This window comes from Microcebus murinus, chromosome 16 (assembly GCF_040939455.1).
Source record: "Microcebus murinus isolate Inina chromosome 16, M.murinus_Inina_mat1.0, whole genome shotgun sequence".
NCBI classification, from domain to species: Eukaryota; Metazoa; Chordata; class Mammalia; order Primates; family Cheirogaleidae; genus Microcebus; species Microcebus murinus.
The window spans coordinates 30,032,928-30,058,754 of NC_134119.1; the positions used below are offsets into that span (position 1 = coordinate 30,032,928).

Below are 25,827 nucleotides of genomic sequence, written 5' to 3' on the forward strand. Positions count from 1 at the left end.
CTCTGCGACCTCACGCGAGCCCCTAACAGTGGGCAGGAGGCAAACTCAGACGCTGACCAGTTCCTCCCAGCTCTAAGAGAATCCTGTGCATTAGCATTTGCCTACACGTGCATCAGATGTCTCTGAAAGGACAGGCAAGAAGCTGGTCACAGAGGCACCTTCTGGGGAGGGAGCTGAATGGCGGGGCGGCAGGGCAGGGTGGGGGGAAGAAAAGAGGAGGGAAGGAGATTTTTTTTTACCATATAGTTTTAAACTTTTGCATTTTGGATGATGTGAATGCACATTATTAAACAAAGTTGAAATTAAAATAATAAAATTAAAAATAATAGCAAAATCCAGATTCCAAGTGAGGGGAATGACCCGTCCGGTGGCCTCCCATGTGCTGCTGCCTGTGTCACTCCTGCCCGTAACTAACCACTGGCCACACGGGGGCTTGGCTGCAAGAGAGTGAGCTGAGGAAGAGTCGCTTCACCTTGTGGACCTCAGTGTCCCCTCTGGACCAGGAGAGCTGCGGAAATCCCCATCATAATGTGGCCCCGATTTGCTGGTCTCTTCTTTGAATCGGATCAGGGGAGGGCATGAAACATGCTGTTGTGGGAGCCCCAGGGTGTGTGTAGGGCGGTAAGCTCATGAAAACCCGAGGGGCCTTGCGCTCTGAACGAGATTATTGGGGCATCACCTCGGCAGCCCCCTTGTTTAACCGATGGGGAAACTGAGGCACGGAGAGGGAAAGGGACTGTGCAGCGAGATCACACTGCTGCACTGGGCCCACAGCTTCCCCACCACCCTGCACTGCTCATCCCCCAACAGCGACAGTCGGGGGCTCCGTCTGCACTCAGGTGGTCCCCGCCCTCCAGAGGCTACGCCCAGGTGGAGAACCTGGCCCGGACATGGCCCCTTCCTCCGTCCTGCGAGGCTGGAGGGTCGGCGGTGCTGGCCAGGCCCGGCCTTACAGGCTACGGTATGGAGTCTGGTCTTTGTCCTAAGAGCCCCTGGGGAGCCACTGAAGGGTTTTCGGCTAGGATCTGATGTTGTCTGATTTATGTTTGGGAAGACTGCTTTGGCCGCTGGGTGGAGCGCGGCCTGGCGAGCGAGGAGGGAGCGGGCGGCTGAAGCCAGAGCCGGGCAGCAGGAGAGGCCTGAGGAGGCTCCACGGGAAGGTCAGCTGATTGCAAATGGAAAAGCACGTTCCTCCTTGGGTAGTGAGTCCCCTGTCCCCAGACGTGTGTAAACTCAGGCCCTACCGCAACATTATGGAGCTACTGCGGAGGGGAGTCGAAGAGTGTGACCACAGTGCTAAGATTCCAGGTCACCTCCTCCAGGAAGCCTTCCCTGGCCCCCGAGGCGGTGTTAGCAGCTCCCCGGTGTTCCCCATCAGATTATCCTGGGTCATAATCGTCAAGCTCTGGGTTTCTGTGTCCTTCCCCACCACAAGGACAGGGGCCACTTCTCTCCTCCCTGAGCTCCCAGGGCTCAGCAAATAGCCTGGCACATAGTAGGCCCTCATATGTCACCTCCTTTCCCTTCCTTTTCCTTCTCTCCCCAACACCCCTGGCCTCAGGGCTTTCATCTAGGAATCCCCAAAGCCCAGCCCAGATGCTGGCACATAGTAGGCACTCAGTAGATGTTTCCTGAACTGGAGTCTCTCCAGGGCAGGGATCTAACACCCAGTAGGAATTCAACAAATGTTCAGCCCTTTCTTCTCAAGGGCAGAGTCAACAGTAACGATCGCAGGGAGATTTCCTGGGAGCGCTCTTTGTTCCCGGCATGGCTCGAAGCACTAGAGGCAGGACTACGGCTAAGTTTATTCTGCAGACCAGCAAGTGGAGGCCCATGCGGGGTGTCCGCGTGGCCACACAGCTGTCACAGTGGAGCTGGAGTTTGAACCCAGCCCCCCAGGCTCCGGGACTCCAATGTGTGGCCTAGCTCTGAGGGCCCAGCAGCGGCCACCGCTTCTGGCATGAAGTAGGTACTGAGGTGTGTCTGTATCAGGCCCCAGAAGGTCAGTCACCCCCATGCCGGCTGCCACAGGAAGCCGCAGCGCAGTCCCACTCTCCTCCCAGGCATGGGCCTTCCTCTCGCCCGAGCGGGCCAGGCCATCCCCGGGGGCCGATGCCAGCCCAGGCCTGCCCAGGCCGTGCCGCCCACGCGGCCTCGCTGAGCCGCCAGCAGGCCGGCAGTGTGGCCTGCCCCGGGGGACCCAGCCTCCCGCAGCTGCGAGGGGCCCAGACAAAGGCCGGTGGTGTGCCCAGCCCCTGGCACTCGGGCTGCCTTCTCAGCCTCCTCCTCTGGCTCCAGGGCGCTCAGAGGTTGTTTTCACACGGAGGTGGAGGGCAGGAGAGGGGAGGGCAGAGGCTACGCAGCTGGAAGGATAGGCCAGGTTCACGGGGCAGGAAGCAGGGCAGTCCTGCAAAGCCGAGAGGCCCAGAAATCAGGCGGGCCGGGGGCTGGCGAGGGCTGGCGAGGGCATGCCCTGGCAGGTCTGGCTCCTCTCCCTGTCCACACACTGGCACCCAGTGGGTGCCAATCACGGTCTGCTCAATATTGACCCTTGTGGGTACTGAGTGCTGCCAGGGTGGGGTCCTGGCACACGACATCACTAAGCCTCCCCACGAGAGAGGCTTCACATGCACGATGGGGAGGGCAGGGTATCCAGGCAGCTATTAATCACCTCCCCAATTTAGTCCAGAGGAAACTGAGGCTCAGAGAGGCAGAGCAACTTGCCTAAGGTCATGCAATTTAAAGTGAAGCAGACTGTCCTCCTCCCAGGTCTATCTAAATGCGATAGAGGGTAGCTTCCCACTGCCCTGTCTCTTTACAAACAATTAAAAATAGAAACAACTAACATTTCTCCAGCATTTAATAAGTGTCAGGCACCATGCCTGAGGCATTACCTATATTAAGTCATTGAATCCTCTTGACAACCCTATGAGGTAAGAACTATCATTACATCCATTTCGCAGACGAAGAAACTGAGGCCGGGCAAGGTAGAGCAATGTGCCTAGGGACAAAGAGCAAGTATGTGGTGGAACAGGGTTTCAACCCGGCCACCCAGATGGTTAAGTACTAAACCACCATTCTATCCCAGGTGGACGGATGGACAGGTGGACAGACTGACGGATGGGACTGAGGGACGGGAGCTCTGTCCTGTGTGCACCAGGCCTGAGGCTGGGCACCTAGTAAGTGCTGGCCCAGCAGGAGCCGTGATGACCCTGTGCTTCCTACCACGGCCCCCGCCAGAGGGGCCCCACGTCCCCCGCAGGGCCGGGGCGAGGGCCGTGGGCAGTGTGCCTGGCTGCTGGGCGGCCGAGCTCCCTTGCCGAGCCGAGCCGAGGCATGACGGATGTGCCCGCCGCCGCAGGGAGCCCAGGGTAGAGCAGTTGCCTGGAAACAGGCTGCTCTTGCGGCCCACACTCAGACCTTTGTCACCATCTCAAGGACCTTTTTTTCCTCTTCCTCCTTTTTTGCTGGAGCCAGACCACGCATGCAGGTGAGAAAATGCAGCCAGCCCCACCAGGACCATGGGGGCTCCTGGCGCCAGGTGGGGGAGAGGGAGGCGGTGCCGGGAGAGAAGAGGGAGCCTGAAGGGGGGTGAGGGGGGAGACAGTGCTCCACGGGCGGCCCAGCCAAGGCTTGGAAAAATCCTGACGCTGGGATGTGTCTCTCACCAGCTTTATGTTCTCCCAGCTTCTCTGACAAAAAATGAGCCTTAGTCCTTTTCCTTAATGGCGCAATACTGGAAGCGTCGGTTTCCAGAGCCGAGGGTGGGGCCCAGAGGATGCGGGCACGGCTGGGCCTCTGGGGGCCCAGAGCAGGGGGACAGGTGTGGTGCCCCCAGCTCGGCAGGCACTAATTGGCTCTTGCACTGGGGGGCCCAGAGAGGGGATTAACTGGGCCCTGGGGAACCGGCTGGGGATGGGGCCACGCCCCAGCCAGGGCTGGGCTTGGGGACAGGAGTGTCAAAGGGCTGACAGCACGGGCTGTAGCGTCAGACCAGCCTGGGCTCCAGTCCCCCCCTCTGCCTCTTGGGCAAGTCACTTCGCTTCTCCGTGCCTCGGTTTCCTCCTCGATGGATGGGGAGGACTTAAAAAGGCAGTTATGGGGGTGAAGTGATAGAACTCGTGTGAAATACCTAGCACACAGTGAGTGCTCAATTAAAGTCACTGGTCACCTTTCCCTGAGATGCCACGAGGTGCCCGGGCCCAGGGGTGTCATTAGGATGATTTCCTTCTCGTCCCTAAGCACGCAGAGAGGCAGGAGGTGCACAGCCCCTCGCTGGACACATGCAGAAGCCGGGACAGGAGGGATGGGGTCTGCCCAGGAGGGCAGGAGGTCGGACACAGGGAGGGTGAGGTGTCAAGTTGACTTCCACGCCCAGGCAGGCTTCCGATTTCCCGACTGACAGTGTTGTATGCTGACCCTGAAAGTCAGACCTCAATGCTGCCTGCCCCAAACCGCCCAGTGCCCAGATAAAATCCAGGCTGATTTGCTGGGCATTGGAGGCCTGTGTGACGCAGCCCTGCTCAGCCCAGGGTTAAATGACAACTCCGTGCCTCTGCACAGCCCGTCTCCTCTGCCTGGAACGCCCACCCTCTGCTTGGCCCCTTGGTGAGCCTCAGCCCAGCAGTCCCTGGGTCAAGCCGGGACTCCTTCTCCTGTGCTCCATAACGCTCTGTCCACACCCACTCCGTAGCCCAGGAGCCGCCTCCTGGAGTCACCGGGCAGGCCAGCATGGAGAAGGCAGCCTGGCCTGGCCTCAAGGTCCTGCAGGCAGGCCCTATCCCCCAAACCTCTGCCCTCCCTCAACTGCGCAGCTTCTAGACGCATGCCCTCCTGGCCCACTGCAGGCTGGCCGGCCACCTGCGCCTCCTCTCCTTGGCTCAACATCCCCTCCCCTGGGCCCTCCCATGCTGCGGGGCCTTTCCCTGACCTCCCAAGCCACAGACAGGTGGCCCTTGACCGCACAGTGCAGGGCGGGGGCGGGGGCGGGGGAGGGGAGGCGGGGCCAGAGCTCCCCTTTACTGAGTAGCTCCTCTGGGTCAGGCCCTGTTGCAGGCACATGGCCGCACGGTATTAGTATCGCAACCATTCCATTCTCCCAGAGGAGCAAAAGGAGGCTCAGGAAAGAGTACGCCTCCCTTTCGCTGAGGGCCTGAGGCCTAGCGGGGCTTTCTCCGCTGCCTGTGCTGCTAACGTGGCATTTCAGGGTCCCCAAGGGCTGTCTCTGGGCTTACATTCCTCATGTTCTCCCACCTGAGCCAGCACAGGCCCAACACGGTGGCAGTGGTGACACTGACAGTAGTAATAATAAATTCAGCTGATTATGGGCTCCATGTAGGTGCCAGGCTCCGAAATCCACATTATTCTAAAGTTGAAGATGAGGAAACTGTGGCCCAGAGAGGCAAAGTGACTTAGCTAAGGTCACACAGCTGAAAAGTCACACAGGCAGGATTTCAACCCCATGATAGAAAAGCCATGATGTCCTGGAGCCCAGGGCATTGCCTGGTCTCCCGGCCAAGCTGGCACCAGCCCCCAGGCAGCTGTGGCCCCAATTCTGGCCACTAGGCCCTAAGTTTGTCCCCAGTGGCCACCCGCTAATTAGCCAGGCGGCTTCTGCTTGCTCAGTGGCTGTTTTGGAGCAATTCTCCCAGGAAAGACCCAGCGCGCAGGAGCAGGAAGGTAATTGCTAATTTGTAGGAGAGGAGACAAAGGGACAAAGGCGGCCTTGCCTGCCCAGGTGCAGCCTGAGCTGGCATCACATCAGAACCACCACGGCTCCCACCCCCCGCGGCGGGCTCCCCAGACGCGTGCCTGTCCCCACAACACCTCCACAGTCTCTGTCCAGTTTGGGCTGCCCGGCCACGCCCAGGAGGAGCGAAAGTGAGCGTTACCGCGCCCTGTCACCCTTCAGAGCACCGCAGGGGGGGCGGGCAAGGAGCTGACAATTTCAAAAACCGAAATGACTCCTACGAGGCCCCGTCACTCTCTGAGCACTCTGACCCTCGCAGTGGCTCATGGGTCGAGGCTGCTCCCGGCCCCATCAGAGGTGAGAACACCGAGGCACAGAGACGAAGCGGCCGGCCAGGCCTCCCTGCGGGAAAGGGAAGAAGCCAGGGTTGGCATTCAGCGTCTCGCTCCTGACTTCGTGCTGTGTCCACTGTGCTCTGAACTGAGAGTGTCCAGCTCAAGTCTCCCATTTCTCAGCTGAAGAAACTGAGGGCAGAAGGCTACAGAATGTAAAAGGCTGGGCTTTGAGTCCCAGCTCTGCCTCTATGTCCAATATGCTTCAAGATACCATCTTTCTTTGTGCCTCAGCTTCTTCGTCTGTAAAGTGGGCCTAGAAACCCCTGAGTCATGTGGGCACTGGGGGAAGGACGTTGGGGCGCTTCAGGCGCTGCACAAGGGTGAGCTCCGGGACCCCTGGTTCAGAGAAGTCAGTCGGTCCAGCGCCCCACGGAGGCTGACCGTGGGTGGGGCTGGGAGCTGGGGCCAGCAGCCCCATGAGACGAAGGTTCAGGCTGAGCGAGAAAGGAGCAGAGACGGGCGGGCAGGGCCTGCCGTCAAGGGCCGGAGCCCGGAGGCCGGACCGTGGCCAGGAAGGGGTCAGTCCTCCTGCATGGAGCCCGCCCGCCAGCGCCCGTGGGAGCCGCACCAGCTCCCTGGGACCAGGGTCAGGCAGACCCCATCCATGTCCCGGCTCCCGCAGCCCCGCCGGGCATGCCGCGCTCTGACCCTCACTTGCGCCTCCGTAACGGCCTGGCAGGGCTGTCCTGAGGCTCAGAGAAGCTGGCAGGGATGGGCATCTGGACGACAAGGCGCTGGGGGCCGGGCTGTTGGGAGAGCAGTCTGGAGCCCCCGCCCTCCCTGCCCAGCAGGGCCAGACACCGGATGGACAAACAGGCCGAGTGGACGATCACATGAGGCACCTCTTCCTCTTCTCCCCGGGACCTGCCCCCGACGCCTGCCGAGGCCGGAGCTTCCCCCCACTCCGGGCCTTTCAACATCCTTACGACAGACCTCGAGACCCACCAGGCCAAGCCTTACAAAACCTGCCCGGGGACCGCAAATCTGAAAGTCACTGCTATTGCGTGGCGCACATGTGCGGGTGGCGTGGGGGTGTGTACACGCGGGATGTCCACTCATCCTCCACCCTGAGCTCTCGGTCCTCCTGCCTCACCGTCACCCCGGGCAAGTCAGTCACCCTCTCCAGTCTCAGTTTACCCTTCTGTAAGTGGGGGCTATGCTGTCTTGGCCCCTCTTCTTCACGGAGTTCTTAGAAGACTCAAGTGATACGGAAGCAACTCAAAGTCATACCAGGATGCTCGGTTCGGCTTTACGCATTTCCTGAGCACCTCCTGCAGGGCAGGCCCGGGCCGGGCACTTAAGCACCCACTTCCTGGAGGGTTCTCTGTAAGGCCCATCTCATCCCTGATCCACAGGCGCCCTACCCCTGCTTCCTAGTTGAGGACACTGAGGCTCAGAGAATCATTTGGCTGAGATCACAGAGCTGGAAAGTGGTGGCCCACAATTCGAATCCAGGACTCTATAAGAATCAGCTGCTTGGAGTGAGGAGCTGGAGGATGGTGTTCCCTTTTCCAAGTCCCCATGGGTCTTAAAACCTACTCTACAGTGACCAGGCATGGTGGCTCTCGGCTGTAATCCTAGCACTCTGGGAGGCGGAGGCAGAAGGACTGCTTCAAGTCAGGAGTTCAAGACCAGCCTGAGCAAGAGACTCCGTCTCTACTAAAATTAGAAAAATTACCTGGGTGTGGTGGCATGTGCCTAGAGTCTCAGCTACTCGGGAGGCTGAGGCAGGAGGATCGCTTGAGCCCAGGAGTTTGAGGTTGCTGTGAGCTAGGCTGACGCCACGGCACTCTAGCCCGGGCAACAGAGCGAGACTCTGTCTAAAAAAAAAACAAACCCACTCTACGACTAGAAGATACCGGCAGCAAAGCCATGGCCCTAGCCCTACCTGGGAGGCTGACATCACCCACTCTCACTGCGATGGGCTATGAGGGTTCAGAAATTGTTTTATCCTAAGGCCCAAGGTCCTGAAGGGTAAAATGTGGGCATTTGATTCCCAAACACAGAGCCTGAGGAGAGCTGATGAGGATGCCTCCTTGCAATTCCTTGAACCCCTGCAGACACACTCCTGCCTCAGGGCCTTTGCACTTGCTGTTCTGTCTTCCCGGAATGCTTTTCCACCACATACCTGCATAACTTGCTCCTGCACCTCCTTCAGGGCTTTGCTCAAAATGCCACCTTCTCACCAAGGCCCTCTCTGATATCTTGTTTAAAATTCGACACCTCCCATCCCAACCCCTCGAATTCCCCTCACTGGGCTTTATTTTTCTTTGCAGCATTAACCAGCATGGGACAAACTGGGTGTTTTCCTTGTTTACTGTATAGTGCCAGCCCCCACTAGCATGTCGGCTCTTGGCGGCAGGGATTTCTGTTTACCCCTCCAGAGAAGAGTGCCTAGCACAGAGCAGACGCTCAGCAAATATTTGAACAAGTCAATAAAACTGAGACCCAGAGAAGGAAAGTAGGGGGTCCCGGGCCACACAGCAAGTACACAGGCAGCATTTGTGTCCTGGCCTTTTGCCCCCAGTCCCTGGCTTCTGTCTCCTCTCTTTACTGGCGTGGAATCTTCTTGGGTTTGCTAGAACTGGGGGTGCAGAAGCCTGAGTCCCTGCTCCCCTGCCCTCCCCAGAGACATGGGAGTCCACAGTGGGTGGGAGAAGGGCCCCTTCTCCCGGGCCTGTGGCAGGGGCTGGGGGTGTGTGGGGTGCATCCACCCAAGAGCCCCTGGCCTGCCCCCTGCCCCACTCCCCATTCCAGATCCCAGAGGCAGGGCTAAGGATGGAATCTTTTCTTTTTTGCCTACTAATTTAGGGACTGGGATCTCCCCCTGGAAACGTTAGCTGTCATGGCACGGGTGGCAGTTCCTTGCCTTCTTGGTGGCCTCCATGGAGGATGGAGGACCTTTCGGCCCTTTCACAGTCACGTGCTGAGGGCAGAGCAGTGAGCGCACCATTTGCACACGTGGCCTCAAACCCTGCTCGGGCAAGCCAGACACACGCGATCCCCCGTTCTGGGCCCCGTGTTGGGTCCAGGAGGCAAGGATGGGACCTGCCTGACAGAGAGGGAGCTGCCGGCTGGAAGTGGCAGGTGGCCATAGCTGGGAGCAGCGGGGGTCAGTCAGCCTGCCTGAGCTCACTCACATCTGGGTGCCACCCTTTGTCACAGGGGTCCTTGGGCAAGTGGTGCAAGATCTCAGTGCCTCTCGGAGTGGCTACAGACGCCCAGGATGCAAACGCGCAGGAAGCACTTAGAACAGCCTGGCTCCCGCTGAGTGCTCAACGAATGTGAACTGAGACACCACTGTCATCACCACTGCCACCATCATCATCACCTTCATCACCACCACCCTCATCATCATCACCATCACCGTGTCACGCCACATCTGTCCCCCACAGCGTGTTCTCAACTCTGCCAGGGCAGGAACCACATCTGTGGGGCTCAACACTGTGCCCCAGGAGGCCCTTTCCATGTTGTTAAGTGGAGAAATGAGTGAATGAGTGAATGAATGAATGAATGGCAAAGGGGCCCGTATGGACAGCAAAGCAGCTGATAAGAGTTGAAGGAGACTTAGATTCATTCTTTCAGCCCCCCCAGGGCTTCCTCCCCTCATTCCTACAGATTCCGCCCCCATTTAGGGCATTTCCTCCTAGACTCTAGAGCCCCCCTGGGCCGGAGACTCTAGTCTCTGCCCCGCACACACCGGGCCAGACTCAACTCCCTAGACGCCCCCTCCCCGTGCGCCCCCACTGCTCTGCAGCACAATGGCTCCCAGTGCCTGACATCTGACTTTCTGGGGCCCTGCTATGGGACCGCCCAGTCTCACCTCCCCAGCCCTGGACCTCCCTGCAAGCCAGTTTCTCTCCCTACTTCCCACAGCCTGTGTCCCCGCCCCACCTGGGCTTCCCACACGGCCAGCCCCCACCCCCTCGGCCCTAGGACTGGAGGAGCCGCTTGTTGGGCAGGTCGATGGCCCTCATTGGGGCTGCAGGCTGTGTGCCGTAGGACCTCACACCAGCCCTCACGTCAGCCCACACGGCTCTGGTCCTCCATTTTGCAGAGGAGAAAACTGAGGCACAAAGAGGAGAAATAAAAGGCTTGAGGCCTTCGCTCAACAATAGCCACCGAGTGCCTCCCATGCACTGAGTGCTGGGGACACAGCAGTGAATGGGACAGCGAATACCCCTGTCTTCAGAGCCCAAGGGCACACACAAAAATACAGCATTTGTCAGACGTTGATAATGGCTCCAAAGTCATGGTAAGGGGCTCAAGAGTGATGGGGACAAAGGGCATTTTGAAAAGGCAGTCAGGGAGGGCCTCTGTGAGGAGGTGACATTTCAGCAGAGCCCAGTGAGGTCCGGGGAAGCAGCCAGGAGGCCAGTGTGGCTGAAGGGCGGTGAGCTGGGCCTTGTGGGCACGGCGACTTGTGCAAGGAGAGTGATGGCGGGGCTACAGGAGCATTTTAAACGTGGTCAGGCTTCCATTTCTAACACAGCACTGTGGCCACAGCATGACCAGGGGAGGATGCAAGAGGAAGGACAAGGAGTGCTACTGCTGGGAGGAAGTGACAAGAACTGGGCTGCGCCAAGTGATGGAAAAGGCCCTGCACTCCCCACACCCTCCAGACGGCTACGCCAGACATGGGGGCAACAAGGCTGGCATGGGGACTCCGGGCAGAAGTGGCTTCCGGGGACCCACAAGCTCGACACAACCAGGACAGGGGCTGGCTGCCTGAGCAGACCAGCTAGACAGCTCGCCAGCCCCTAGGCTGCCCCCAGACCTCTAGCCAGTGGGGCACCTGGTCCTCCTAACTCTGGGAGGGCAGAGGTCATGCTTGTCCTATGCACTGCCACTGGGCAGCCCCTAGCATGGCTCTTGGCACTTAGTAGGTGCTCTGCAAATCTTTGTGGAATGAATACACAGGGCCTGGCAGATGGCGGGCACCAATCAAAGTTTGCTGAGTAGATCAATAAATGAATGGATTGCTGCAGTCCTGTGCTGTTTGCGGGTGGTTTCTCACGTTAGTCTGAGTTCCTTAAAGTAACTGCAATTGCTGCCAACTGCAGAGCCTTGCCCTGAGCCAGGCCCTGGGCTAAGTCTCATTCCTGCGTGCAACAACCTCGAATGGCAGGTTCTATTGCTGTGCCCATCTTATAGATGAGGAAACTGAGGCCCACAGAGATTCATTAATTTCCCCAAGGTGACTGTTACTAAGCAGCACAGCCGAGATTCAAACACAGGACTGGGTTCTTCTCAGCTATATTTTAAAACCTTCCAAACTGGGATCTTGTCAACGACACCATCATTCCCAACTCAACTGTAAATCCTCTGGAGGGCAGGGGGCTGCAGGCGGGGTCCCGCGTGAACAACTCCCATCCTCCGTCTCATCCCATGCATTGCCTTGGCTCCTCCCGGCAGCTGGTACCACCTGCCTGATAACGAGCCCGAGGCTTGGAGCCTGGGAACTTGTCCAAGAACAGCAGAGCTGGGGCGTGCAGGGGAAGGTCTGGAGCCCCCATGTCCGGGGCCTGGCCAAGGGCTCTTTCCACAGCCCCTCCCCACTCCGGTCCGCACCGCCACCCTGCGGACCCAGCGCACGGACGGGGATCCAGGCCCCAAATCACCAGCCCCGCACGAAGCAGTCACCAGTCCCTGGGGCCCAGCCAGCACACGCGAAACCCCGCACACCCTCTGGTCTCCAGGTCTGGGGCCACTGGGTTGACCTCGGGCTGACCTCTCACCTGTGCCTCTTCCCTGACTAGGCAGAAACCGGGAAAGCTGAGCTTCAGGGGAGCCCGGCCTTTCAGTCCCCTGCGTGGTGTGCGCCGCTGTCCACGCACAATAAACAGCAGCAGCAGTCGTGACAGCCAGCGCTCACCACGCCAGGCTTTAGAAGCCCTCAGTTCTCACATCAGCCCTCCAGTGAAGCAGGCCCTATTATTGCCCCCATGTTTTAGTTGTAGAAACCAAGGCACAGAGAAGTTAAGCAAGTTGCATGAGTCACACAGCAAGTGTACAGTGGATTCAGGATTCAAGCCAAGGTGCCCGGCTCCAGAGCCGAGTATACTGGGGAGGACACACAAGGGACTGGACCCCGCTGGGCAGGGGAACGAGGTGGGGAAATGGGGTGGGCTGGCGACTCCTCACTCCCTTAGGGACTGCTGGGGTTTTCTTTTTTTCCTTCTTTTTTTTTTTGTTTTAATTTTAAATTATGTGCATGCATTCCCTTTAAAACAAACCTTTCTTGTGTACCTTTGTCCAAGTGCCCCTTGCCCCTCTGGGAGGCCCTGCCCTCTTCCCTCTCCACGTCATGGCTCACTTCCTCACAAGAGCCTTCTCTGGTTCCTCCCGGCCTCTGTGGCACTCGCTCCCGTCCTGGCTCCCCAGGGCCACCCTGACCATGGCCTGGCCATCCGCCTCCTCCTGGGGCCGCTGGCAGCTGGCCGTGGCCTGGGCCTGGGCTGCACCTTCCCACTTAGGCCCCAGCTCTGGGGGCAGAGGCCTCGTCTCACACGATTGGCCTCGGCTGGTGTGGAATTGCTGGCGCCCTGCCCCCCCGAACCTGAGTCCCTCGGCGACCCCCAAGGGTGAGCCCCACCAGTAGATCCTGTCTGTGCCTAAGCAGCGTATCCCAGGGTCGGCACACTCTGCCAGACAGACTCACACCTGACTCCCCATCCTGGAACCAGCCACCATCCAAGCCCGTGTAATACCACAGGGAACCCCAGGATCCAAGCTTTGCTGTCAACAGGATGGGAGATTTAGGAAGCTGAGGACACAACACTTCTCCACTATTCCAGCTCAAGTAGGGACTTGAGCCTTTTACCAGCTGTGTGGCCTTGGGCATGTTACTTAACCTCTCTGAGCCTCAGAAGCCTCAGAAGCCAGATGAGGATCATAATGGTAGCCAGTCTGGACAATCGCATGGAGTCAGGTGCTTAGTGTTTAGCACAGGTCCTGACACTTTGTAAGTGCTTAGCGAATTCTGGCTGTGTCATGACTGCCATTGTTTTTACTCTAGCAGGCACTGTCGGGGTACTTTCTGTACCCCAGATTACCCCCACGACAACCCTATGTAGCAGTTGCTATCACTATACCCATGTTACAGCTGCACAGCTGGTTGGCCAGTCAGGATTTGAACCCAGGGCTCTCGGACTCCATGGAGCATGCCTGCTTTCAGCCCGCATGGAGCCCACTGCCGGCCTCCCTCCCCTCTGCAGCCAGCTCCCAACTCCCGACTGCACCGGCAGGACTCCTGGCCTCTGCTTCCCACCTCCTCTCCTTGGCTCGGTGCCTCCCCTCTGCCCTCTGGCTTCCACCAAGGCCTTCTCGCCTCCAGATCTGGGGGCGGGGCCCTGCCAGGCCAGGAGGCAGACCCAGCTGACCTCCCCTCCCCCCGAAAGCGCCCCGCCCCGGTTTCCGTGCACACACTCACTTCATTCTCTCCTGCACTGCCAGCGTGCCCTGCCCCTGCCCCAGACGCCCTGTCCTCAGGTCTACCTGCCTCCGGCCAGGCCACAGGCGTAAGCAGAGAGCAGCTCCCGTTGCCTGTGCTGAGCCTTGACCAAGAGTCTCTCTTCACCTCCCCACAGCAACCCGGGAGACAGGTGATGCTCTTGAATCCATTTCCCAGACAAGGAAACTGAGGCTCAGAGAGGCGCAGGGACTTATTTCAAATTTCAAGGTCATTCAGCTAGTGAGTCACAGAGCACAATTCAAAGCCTGGGCGGGTCTGAGCCCCAAAGCCCCACTCAGCAGCACCGCCTCACCTGGCCTCGTCACAGATTCTAGGGGTTGCCGATGCCCTCAAAACCATAATCCTGACTGTTGCTCCTTTTGATTGCAGGCTTGACTATGCCCACACCCCAGTTTAGATGCTCCTACACTAGAGTATAGTACAGAAGGGAGTATAACCGAATCCATACCTATTATCACCCCATTTCATAGATGAGGAAACTGAGGCTTGAAGTGGGGAGGTGGCTTGCCCAAGATTGCACAGCAGTAAGTGGCAGAGCCTGGGCCCGGCCCCGGCCTCACGTTTCCACTGCTCTGCTGACCTGCAGGGGCCTCAAATCAACACAAAACCTGTCCCCCCAGCCTGCTGCCGACCGGTCCCCAGGACAGCCGCAGAGGCTCCATCCTCGTGGAGCGGCCCAGCCTGAACCCTCTGAGCTGCCTCCCTCCTCCCTCCTCCTCGGCCAGGCTTTCCTGTCACTCTGCAAAGGGCCGCACGGACCCCCTTGGGAGGCTAGCAGCTTTGAGAGCTCGGTGTTGGGGAGACGGCTCCTCCACGGTCCCCGAGAAGGAGCAGCAGCTCTACTCTGTGGCCTGCCCGGCAGGCTTGGTTTACGCCATCTTCCTAACTACCCACCCCACAGGGTGTGGGTTTTATCGCCAGAGTATACAGAAGGGGTCAGTATACAGAAGGGGTCGGGGGCTCAGGGCGGACAAGCCATTTGCCCAGAACCACACGGCGGGTGCAGGGCTGGGATCCAAAGGCAGGTATGTCCTTGGCCGTTTTGCCTTTTGGACTCCACCGTGGTTGCTCTGCCCAGCCGTGAGCCCTGCTGCCTGGGCAGACCCCTCTTCCCCTCCCCATGGTGGTGACAATCCACCATGCAAGCATTTCGCGTGGATTCTCTGCTTCGCTTTTCCCAGCAACCCTGCAGGGGAGGGGCGAGCATCGGACCTATTTTTCAGATGAGGAAACTGAAGCACCAAGTGGTTCCTTAGCTGGGTGGCCAGCAGGGGCTGTGCCTTGGTTTGCTAACCTGTAGAATGGGGTCACAACAGCCTCTCGGGGCGGCTGAGGACTGTGCAAGACTGTGGAAGCCAGGGGCTCTTGGAGACGCCCCCTCGGGGTGTCCTCAGACAAGGCCCAAGGCCCGAGTGTGTTCCTCCTGACCGGCCGGCACCCAGGCAGGGCCCGGCCTTCTGGGCGAAGGGCCCCGAGTCTCCTCCAACATTTCCTCAGCCGGGGATGCTGAGAAAACGATGAGTCATCCACCCGAGCACAGGCTTCCCAGGAGCCTGCGTCGGGTCCCAGCCTGGTGGGGAAGGTTCCAAGCTGGAAAGGGGGCCCCGAGAACACGATGACCCCCGAGCTGGCCCCACCATGGCCTGAATCACCAAGTCGTCACGGACTCCCACTGCCACCGGCTGCCAGGCTTGAGGACACCCCCTGGATCCTGCCCTCAGACCTGTCCCGAGTCTCCACCCAGACCTGCACGTCCGCTTGTACTTCTTGGTTTCCTAAGCTCCCGCTGGCCACCCAAGAATCCCGGGGTCAACGGTGACCCTTGCCCCGCCTCCCACTCGCCCAGGCCGACACTCAACCTCTCGTCCTTCGAGGAAACCAGCTAGGCCTTCTCTCCTCCCACCTCGCTGTTTCTTGGCCTCCTGTTCTGCGGAGCACATGGCCTTCTTGCCACAGCACGCAAGGGTTCCTTCTAAAGCCCAGATCTGACCTCGGCTCCCTTCCTCACACGCCTCCCACTAGCCCCCTGCTGTCCCTGACAGTGGCGCGAAGAGTGGCTTCCCAGAGCCTCCTCCGCCTGGCCCCTAACGATTCCCCCAGCTCCTCCCCTCACGACCCCACAGCGGTTCTCAAGCTGATTTGGCCATTTACCCATCCTCACCCCATCTGGAACATTCTTCCGAATACACAGCTCTAGAAAAGTCTGCCCGTGTTCCATCACACACAGCCCGCACTGACTCTGCCAGACAGGGCCCACTCCCCGGGATGAGCGTCCCTGTGCTCTGCTCTAGCTGAGAAATTCTTTTTGGCCCTCCAGGTCCGGCTCAAATGTCACCTCCCCAAGGACTTCCTAGACACTCCCGGGCAGGGCGATGGTTCTGTGCCTTGGGGCTCCCGAGGGCCCCAGAGTACACAGCTGGATGCACAGTCCTCAGACTCCTGCAGAGGCGTCTGCTGTACCCCCCTTCCCAGTGGGGAGCCCTTAGAGGCAGGGGCTATTCTGGGCCCTTGGGATACAGCAGTGGACAAAACAGATGGGGTCTGCCCTGGGGGAGCCCAGGGCCTTGGGGGAGACAGACCCTAAGCATATAAACTAGTGAAATACATACAATGTCAAGGGCCATAAGGGCTATAGGGGAAAAATTAAGTAGAAAAGAGAGACGGGGAGAGGGTCAAGGGGTCTAAGGTGATTCTCACTAGGGGATCAGAGAGAGCCTCGATGAGGAAGTGACATCCAAGCAAAGACCCAAAGAAGGAGCGAGAACTGGCTAGGCAGAGATCTGAAGGAAGAGTATTCCAGGCTGGGGGAACAGCTAGTGCAAGAGCCCTGGGGCAGGACTGCTTGGCTGTTTGCAGAATAGCAAGGAGGCCCACGTAGCTGAGGCTGAATGAAAGGGGAGAGAAGAGGGAGGTGGGGACCAGGTCACGCAGGGCTCTGCAGGCTACAGGGAAGATCCTCGCTCTTGGTTCGAGTGAGACCGGAGTCTTGCAGGGTTCTGAGCAGAGGAGGGAGAGAATCCGACTTGATTTTTGCAAAGTTTGGGCAGCAGTGTGTGTGAAGAAGGGACTATGTGGTGGAGGGCAGACTGGACACAGGGCGCCCAGTGGGGAGGCTGACACCTCTCCAGGCTTGGACCAGGCTGGGGCAGTGGAGGTGTGAGGAGTGGCAGAATTTGAGATGTGCTTTGGAGGTGGAGCCCACAACAGGATCTGCAAATGGGTTGGATGTGGACAGAGAGGAGGTATGAGTAAGAGGAGTCAAAAATGAGTCCCAGGGGTGGCCCCAGGAAGGTGAAAGGTAGAGCTGGCGGATGGGGGGGCAACGGAAGGTGCGAATGAGGGAGAGAGGGGATGAATGAATGACTCAGGCTCAGGAACCAGACTGTGGCTCACCCCCAGCTCTGGGGTTTGGTGGGACCTTGAGTGAGTTCCCTCCACTCTGCCTTAGTTTCTCCACCTGCAGCTGAGGGGCTCCATGTCCCAGGGTGGCCAGGAGGACCGAATTCTGAGGGATTAATGACCTTAAAGGTTTGAGGACAGGCCCAGCCTCCCACCTGCTCTGCTCTGTCTCCCAGGCCGGCCAGGCCTGCAGCTGCAGCGAGCTGGGAGGGGCGGGGGCGGGCCAGAGGGAGGGGTGGCATCTGTCTCCCACCAGGCTGGGTTTGGGCAGGTGGAGGGCTGCCTTGGGCTCTGAGAGCGCCCTCAGGCGAGGATGCACCATGAGCCTGGGGTGGAGAGCTGGGGCGCCCTGTGGCCGTCCCTCCTGTGGAGCCCTGCGCCCACGCCCGGGGCTCTGAGGGCCAGGCAGAGCCCTGGACCCCAAGCCTTGCCATGTGCTCACTGTGGGCCTTGGGGAAGTTCCCCGGGCTCTCTGGCACCAAGTGCTCGTCTACCTCACAGAATCAGGGGAGATTAGATGAAATAAAGTGTCTGGTGCACGGCAGGGGTGTGAAAAGTTGGGAGATGTGCTCAGACCCCCGGCCGAGGGAGGCAGTCACTATGTCAGCCACTATACAGACGGCATTATGTCTTCTTGAGAACCCAGAACCCAGGAACCCGGTTCCCAGCCAGGGAGCGGGGTGGGGGTGGGAAGGTTGGGGGGAGAGTGCGGTGAGAGGCTCCTCCTTTTACTCAGCAGGTGCCCCCCAGCCCTGGGTAAGCCCTCCAGCGCCCTACCTTGACCTCAGGCATCCGGCACCCAGGGGGGACTCAGGCGGGAGGGACCACGGGGCCTTCCCTACATGATAACTAGGGATGCTGAGGCTCAGGGCAGGGCAGAGGCCAGTCAGGACGATAGGGATCCTGAGCCTTCAGGTTCCCAGCTCCGGGGGCTCATGCCACTCCTACATCCCTCACCAAGACGTTTCTGGAGTTCTGTTCAATTCAGTGCCACACTTCCAGGCCCCCGGTGGCCCGGGAGACACAGAAATGATTCCGAGACAATCTCTAGGGAACTAGCTGCTGCCTACCTACGATGTGCCAGGGACTTGGCTGGGTGCTTTATGGCCACCGTCCCATTTAATTCCCACGACATCTTTCATCATCATCCCCATTTTCCAGATGAGGAAATGGAGGCTCAGCAAGTTTCACAGACCAGCTAACATTTTCTAAGACTTGCCACACTTGGGGGGCTCCCCATGCATTAGGGCAGTAATTTTCCCCCCAGGGCTACGGGGGTATGGTTACCAGCTCCACTTCACTAATGAGAAAATTAAGGCCAGATTGATAAAAGGACAGAGCTGGGATTTGAACCCAGGGTCGTGTGGCTTGAAAGCCCAGGCCCTTCAACTCCCCTGTGTGTCCAAGTAGACTCAGGAGGCCACGTTCTAATAAGCCACTGGCCTTGGTGGGCTACCACCAGCTTCCTCCTGCTCCTTTGCCTGCTGTTAGGGCCCCGGGGCCAGGCCTGGCTCTGCCGCAAGTTATCAGGGTGACCTTGAGCACATCACTTAGCCACCACCCTCAAACCCAGTTTGCCATGAAGTGACGCTTTCGAGCCCGTTTTTTAGACAAAGAAACAGACTCAGAGAGGCCAGGCCGGCGACTGGCCCAGGGTCACATGGCAAGGAAGTGGTTAGGCTGGGACCCCATCGGCCCTGACCCTGTCACTTCAAGTTCAGAGCCCTCTATCCCAGAAGCACCCACTCCACTCCCAACAGGGCTTGGCTTTGCACTTTGCTGTGTGACCCCCGCAACGGTCACAAGCTTTGCGGGGGCGAGAAGGCTGGAGCAAGCAGATGCCTTGGCCACTGTCCCGGGTGGGGAGCTGGCACTGCCTCTCATGCCCACCCCTCCCTCACACTTGCTTGGGCCGGCTGCTGAGACCCAGGGGCAGCAGGGGCCAGGGCCGCAGTGGAGGCTGGCTTGGTGGTGACGAAGGACACCCCTGTCCACACCGCACTGCCAGAGAGACAGGGTTTTCCAGTCCAGACCTCGCGCGTGTGAGCGCGCACGCAGTCACACCGTGGTCTGCCGCCGCCCACACCCGGTGCTCACAGCCGCTCGCTGACAAGTGCGCAGGGCAGCCGCTCCACCTGCGCCCGCGCCCCGCCCCGGGCACGCACGGCCACGCCAGCATGCCCAGCCTGCACACGGAGGGGCACAGGCATGTTCACGCCCACACAGTCGCGCTTCTGCACACGCACACACATGCATGTTCTACCCCACGGGCACATGCGCACATGCAGAGTACTCAAATCCAACAACTTCTAAGGTGACAGCCAGCTTGGAGAAACTTGGGTTTGTCTGATGCCCTCGACCTTCAACCCTAGACAGCCCCAGCCACAGGCTCCCCGTCCCCCAACCCTCCAGCAGCATTTCACAGTTCCGGATGGGCCTCCCAGGCACTCGGGGAAGGGAAGGCAGCCTGCAGGGGCCATAAAGGAGAGATTTTCATGCCAGGTCTTACCCAAGGAAGAAGAGTGCATGCTGTCCCCCCACTCCTTACCAGAGAGTGACCCAGGACCTAGAGGGGAGGCCCCAGGGAGGCAGAGCCTGACCTTCCAGAATGACCCTGACTCCAAAATGCAGTCCCCCCCCAGAGCCCAGGACCATGTTACCCAAATCGTGGAGGCTTAATTAACAAAAAGGCTCATTTCTGCCACTCATGAGAAACTCAAATGGCATCTATGCCAGGTGTCACTGTCAACCTTCTTCCCAAAGTCCCCCAGGGCTCAGGACAACAGAGTCCTCCTCCCTTCTCCCCACTGCATACCCATTCTAGTGAGCCCCAGGAAAGTACCCAGACATCTTCCCCTGTACCAGTCCTGCCCCCGGCACCAGCCTATGAATACAGACATCTTGACCAGAGGGATGCTTCTAAACTAATTCAGACTACAGTGTAATGGACTGAAAGCTTGTCACGAGGGGCCTATGTTTTCAAATTGGATTGGGTTGCAAGACACCTCAGGGGCAAAAGGGAGATGCACATAAGGCAGTACTGAGCTCAGGGCCTGCCCTTGTCAGCAGTGTGGCCTAGGGGAAGTACTTAACCTCCCTCAGCTTCAGTATACTCATCAGAAGGATAGCAGTAACCACAGCACTGACCTCTAGCTGCTGTGGGAATCCCGTAAGCTGATCAGTGCCTCAGCACAGTGACAGACACACAGTAGGTCATCAGAACAGTAGCTGTGCTGATAATTTTGAGAAAACCAGGAAACACTGAGGTATTCAGCCGAAGGTCGCAGCATCTATCAGGCACTGTTAAGTCAGAGGCCATTTCCCACCCAACCAGCGGCCGCAGGTGCCAAAGGTTTACACAAAAGCTCTGGGGAGAAAGACTTAAGACTGAAAATGCTTTCCACTAAATGAACGTTGTCACAAACTGGGAAAAGACCACCATTAGTCAATTTGGCCAGTGGAACACCTGGGGTCCGGCTCGCAAAAGCCTGGTGTTGAGAGTGGAGTTTGGCCGTCGTGGGGCTTCCCCTTGGGAAACGGGGCTCTAATGGTGGGATTCCTGGCACGTGACAGGCCCATGAGGAAGCCACGGTGGAGCACAGAGGTCTAAGTCCAGTCCTGGCTCCCGTCCAATGGAAACCTCCCCTCTCTGAAGGCCTCAGTTTTACCATCCAGAAGATGGAACCGTTGGGCTGAGAACATCAATCTCCAAGGAGCCTTGGGGCTCTCTGATCCTGGAGTTGACAAACGGCCCTAGGAAGCACCTCAGCCATAACCTGTGGCCCTCACTGGCTTTGCGGACAGCCCCACTCCGAGAGGCCAGAGGAAAAGGAGGGGATTGTTTCACTTTGTGGCTGACACTGGAATGGAATTGGAGGGTCTTGCCTCCCACAGTGGCTGGAGCAGGCCAAACACAAGAAATAATAAATCCTAACCAGGCTTTGCCCAGCTAGGAGGCCCTGGCTGGCTCTTGTCATAAAAAGATCTTATCCCTGTGAGCACCCGTGTAGCCTGTGGAGGACTCCGCCCTCCTCCCCTCAGTCCTCTGCCTCCACTTTCTATTTCCTGTGACAACCTGCAAACTGAAGACCAACTTGCCTCTCCCAGGCTTCGACTGCAACCCCCCCCCCCCCGCCCCAGCCCCCACCCGGGCCCCAGCTGCAGGAGGCCCTGCAGAGTGTAATTCCCCTCGCCCTCCTCTCTGCCCTGGGCCCGTCCGGACAGATTAAGCCTTTGTCACACACACCCAGAAAAGCTCAGGGCCAGATGGGACAGGACAAGTGGTGTCAGATCATCGACCCGAGGCTGGCCGGGACTAGGAAAGGGGCCGACCGCAGCACTGCATATGGCTGTGGGAGGGGGTGGGGGCCCAGGGTGGGAGCAGCCAGAGAGCAGCATGGAAGAGAGATGACACACCATGGCCATCCTGGGGACAGACACCATACAGGAGCCCTTGCTGCTGACCCAACTCCTACACCTTCTCTTCTCTGAAATTTTTCTGCCTGCTTGCCCTCCCTCGAAGTCTCAGGGGCTTCCCCATCCTATCCTCAGCTATGTCCACCGCCCCTACCGGCTGGGTGACCAAGGGGTAGGCAGAGTCCCGCCCACCCCATTACTCTGGTGCCCACCACGAGGCCTATGGGTACTAGACCAATGCCTTGGACAAAGGTCTATGGCCCAATGACCTTCACAAAAACCCACCCATGACGGCGCGCACGCGTGCATGTGTGCAGGCCAGTGAAGGCAGGGATTGTCCTTTGCACCTTTCAAAGAAGGTCCCATTCAGCCTCTCCCAGGAAGAGGCCATGGTTGCCCCAGAATTCCCAGCAGGATCTGTTCCTCTTAGATCAGTGAAAAGGAAAATGGAAATATAAAAATAATAACCAGGCCCCAGGAAGGTACTTGGAGATGGGGGTGGCAGGACTCGGGCATCTCCCGTGCTGGCTCCGGCTGGCTGGGCGAGTGGCAGGTAACTAACGGGTTCTCTAGGGACCAGCAGGCCAGGCAGGCAGGCGTGGGGAGCTCGAGGGGCAGGCTGTCGAGGGAGGGCACTTCTGTTGTGTTTGTTGTCCTCCTGGCAGCCTGGACTGGGAGGCCTGAGTCCCCTTTCTCTGCCTCCCAGGCAGGTGGTCCCTTAGGGAGGGCTTATTATTGGTCTGAGAGCCAGGGTGGAGACTGGTGAGGTCGTTGCAGCCAGTGACAGGCAGGGCAGGTCAATGTAGGCCTCAAGAAGTATCTGAAGCCACCAGCTGGGCTGGCAAGACCTGGGGCCCAGGCCTAGCACCCAGTTTCTGCCTATGGCCTGGATGGGGGGGAGGTGCTGCTCCACCTTGACAGCTGTGTGGATAAGGGGGTAGACACTGCTCCAGATGCCCACTCCCTAGGGGAGAGGTCGACCCACACAGAGAGCCAGTGAGCCAGCTGCCAGGTCTGGGGCGTGGTCACCCCCCAACTCCAAGAGTGGGTATGGGGGGGGAGGAGGCTTCTGCCCTAGACTAAGAAGGAGGTTGGGCCAAGACTCTCAGCTCTTGGGGAAAGACAGCCAGACAGGGGTGAGGTGGAACACACCTGGAGAGCCCTGAAGGTGGATGGCACTGACCCCAGGGGGGGCACAGACCCAGCCAACCATCTGGTGGGTCACTGACCTCAGGAAAACCACACTCAGGCTGGGGCCACTGACCCGATATGGGCAGACCGAGGGGGCTACTGAATGGCAGGATGGGAAGAGCTGACCTAGGCTGGGGAGAGGCAATGACCCATACCCCCATTTGGAAAAGTGGGCACTGATTTGGGCTGGGGGAGGGGTCCTTCCTGGATTGGGGAGGGGACAATGACCAAGCCTCCCCGGGTTCGGGGGAAAGTACTGATTTAGGCTGGGGGGATCCTGACTCGCGTGGGCCGGGGCACTGCCATAGCCTCCCCCTCGGAGAATCCGGCCCTGGCGCGCCCCTCGGCCCGGCCCCCTGTTCCCCGTCCGGCCGGAGGCGGCAGCGGCGCAGATGGGCTGCTGGCGGCCGCAGCGCGGTTATCAGCGCTCCTCGCAGATGGGCCGCCCGCCCTCCGCGCTCACGGCTCCCCACTCCCCGCGGCCTGCAGCCCCGTCCCCTGGGCGCGGGGGGAGGCGCCTCCGGATCCGCTCCCTGGCTCCCGCCTCCCTCCCTCGCGGCCCCGTCACCCCGCGGGCCCGGCCCGGGCGGCCGCCGGAGGGGGAGGGGGAGGGGACAAGTGCACTTTTCGTAACGACCGAATCAATTGTGTGTGAAGAGCCAGCTCGGGCCGGGGACAGGGCTGAGCGCGGGGCGGGCGGGCCGGACGGGGGAGGAGCGCGGAGGGGGGAGCGGGGGAGCTAGGGAGGGAGGGAGGCCGGCGCGGGGCGGCCCCGCTCTCTCGCTCCGGCCGGGCGAGGCCGGGGAGGGCTGGGGGGGCTGGGGAGGGAGGCCGGCCCGGCCGGGCCGGGCCGGGGGCGGAACACACTAATGGAGGGTCTAGGCGACGGAAAGTTCAAAGCTCCGCAGCGCCCCGGGAACGGCCGCCCCCCCAGCCCCCACCCTCTGCAGAACAATGAGGTCCCGGCGGGGGAGCCGCGGGGCCCGCGCCGCACGCCCTCTCCAGGGCGCCCCGGGCCAGAGGGGACGCCCCCGCCCGGCCGCCTGCCTCCTCCCTCTGGCGGCTGCGGTTCTCCGCCCCCTCCCCCACGCCACCCCGCCCGGACCGGGCCGGCCCGGGGGACGGGGGAGGGGAGGGGATGGGTAGGTCAGGCCGCCCCCGTCCCAAGGAGGGGGGAGCAAGGGGCCCGGGGGGCTGAGGGGGCGCCCCACCCACCCGCGGGAGGCTGCTCCTGCGCCAGGCTGCGGCTCTGGGCGCCCCTCCCCGGGCCAGCCCCGGGTGGGGTCGGGGCGACAGCACCCGGGCTGGCCCCCTCCCCTGGCGCTGGGAGGCCCAGCGGACTCCCCGTCCCGTGGCTGCCCCTGCCTCCCTCTCCCCCCAACCCCCCGCGGCACCACCCTCCACACACACATGCACACACACACACACACACACACACACACACACACCGCCCAGCCGGCCCGGGGGCGGGAGCGCGAGGCGCCCGGGACAGGCAGCCCCGGGGCGGGCGGGGGGGTGGGGAGGCTAGGGCTTCGGAGCAGCCGCCTGCTGGCGGGGGGAGGGGACGGGAGGACGGAACATGCTAGGGTGAGCAGCCCGGGACAGCCCCCCCACCGGCACGGCCACGGCCCGGGCAGCGGCGCGGAGGGGGGCAGGGACGCCCCGAACCCGGAGCGCTGCCCAGGCGAGCTGGGGAGGGCGAGTGAGCAGGGACGCGTGCGCCTCCGGCGGGCCCGACACACGGACAACCTCAGGGACACACGTTCGGACACACATCCACACCCCCACCCCGCCCGCCCGCCCCGAGCCCAGCGGCGGGACCGGCCCGTGGCCGCCGCGCGCGCACTCACCGAGCCCGTCTTGACCGGCACATACACCACTTGGCCCATCTTGGGTTCCCGGCCGCTGCCCAGGCGGAAGCCTTTGGAGCGCACCCAGAACTGGAACTTGCCTTTCTCACCGGCCGCGGGGCCGCTGCCCGCGCCGGTCCCGCCGCCGCCCTGCAGGACCTCAGCGATCCGCTGGTATTTGCTGCGTGTCACCGTCTTGGTTTTGGCCGAGTCGCCGTAGGTGCGCAGGCACCAGTCCCGGAACTGGCGGCCCAGCTCCGAGTCCCCGGGGCTGCGCTCGCGCTCCCAGCCCCCGCGTAGCAGCAGCGTCGGCTTCGGCATCCTCCCGCCGCGCCCGGCGCCCTCGGGGGCGGGCCGGCCGCCGGGCCGCCCGGTGCCGGGACTGGGCTGGGCCGGGCTGGGCCGGGCCGGGGCGCGCCGCGGCCGGGGCTGTCCCGCGGTGTGGCTCCGGCGCGGCTGCTGGATGGGCGCGGGCGGCGGCCGGACGCGCGGGGCTGCGGCGCGCTCTGTCCTGCTCGGGCGGCGGCGGCGGCGTTGGCGGCGGCGGCTCCGGCTCGCCTCCTGCTCCGCCTCCTCCTCCCCCCGGCCGGGATGCAGGAGCGATGGAGGCAGCTCCGGGCCCGGAGGTGCAGAGGGGGCGGGCCGCCCCGCGGGCGGCCGGGGGAGGCGGGAGGCGGGGAGCGGCCCCGGGCGCGGGGAGCGAGACCGAGCCTGGGCGCGGGCGGCAGCAGTGGCTGTCAGCTTGCGCGGCTCATCCTGCTCCTGCTCAGGCTCCCGCTGCCGCGGCTCTTCCTCCTCCTCCTCCTCCCGCGCCCGCCTCCACCACGCCGCGGGATCCCACCTGTTAGAGCGGCGCAGCCTTCGCCGCCGCCCGCCCCCCCTTCCTCCCGCGCCGCCCGCCGGGCCCAGCCCCCGCCTGGCCCGGCCCCTGAGGGCGCGGGGGCCGCCGCGCCCGCAGCCGCCCAGAGGGCAGGAGCTGCAGGCGCGCAGTGCCCAGTCCAGGGACGCGTTCCATCTGGCCGGGCCGGGCCGTAGCCTCGCAGGCCGCGCTCCTCCCGGACACCGCTGTCCCGCCGGGAGTAGGGCGCAGACCCCGGCCCAGCCACCCGCGCCCCTGCCTCGCGGGCTGCCCTGCCCGACTTAGCCTGGCCCTGACGGCATAGTGCAGATTCCCTTCCCTCCTTCCCTGCCTGCCTCACCGGCCTGACCTCTCTCATGTGAGTCTGAAGCCAGAAGCCAGAAGAGCAATGTTCCCCTGAGGAACCCCAAATCGCCACCCTTCAGGGCCCTCAAACTTCCACTCCTTTTGCCTCACTTCGAGTTCCGCGAAGTTCAGCCAGGCTTGCCTCTGCCGGCCCCACTGCTCCGGGGCAGCCCCAGACCCTGGGGAAGTCTCGGGAGTCCTCCCACAGT

The 25,827-nt window shown here is 61.1% G+C and overlaps 1 protein-coding gene across 1 annotated transcript in view; it reads right to left on the reverse strand.

The window, feature by feature from the left end:
* The window catches only part of NOL4L (nucleolar protein 4 like), a 120,259-nt gene extending 95,524 nt beyond the window's left edge, over positions 1–24,735 (reverse strand). Inside the window, exon 1 of the mRNA XM_012754794.2 lies at positions 24,415–24,735. Coding sequence (XP_012610248.1) covers positions 24,415–24,735 — 321 coding nt within the window. The remainder of the gene's footprint in view (positions 1–24,414) is intronic.
* Positions 24,736–25,827: the final 1,092 nt, after the last annotated feature.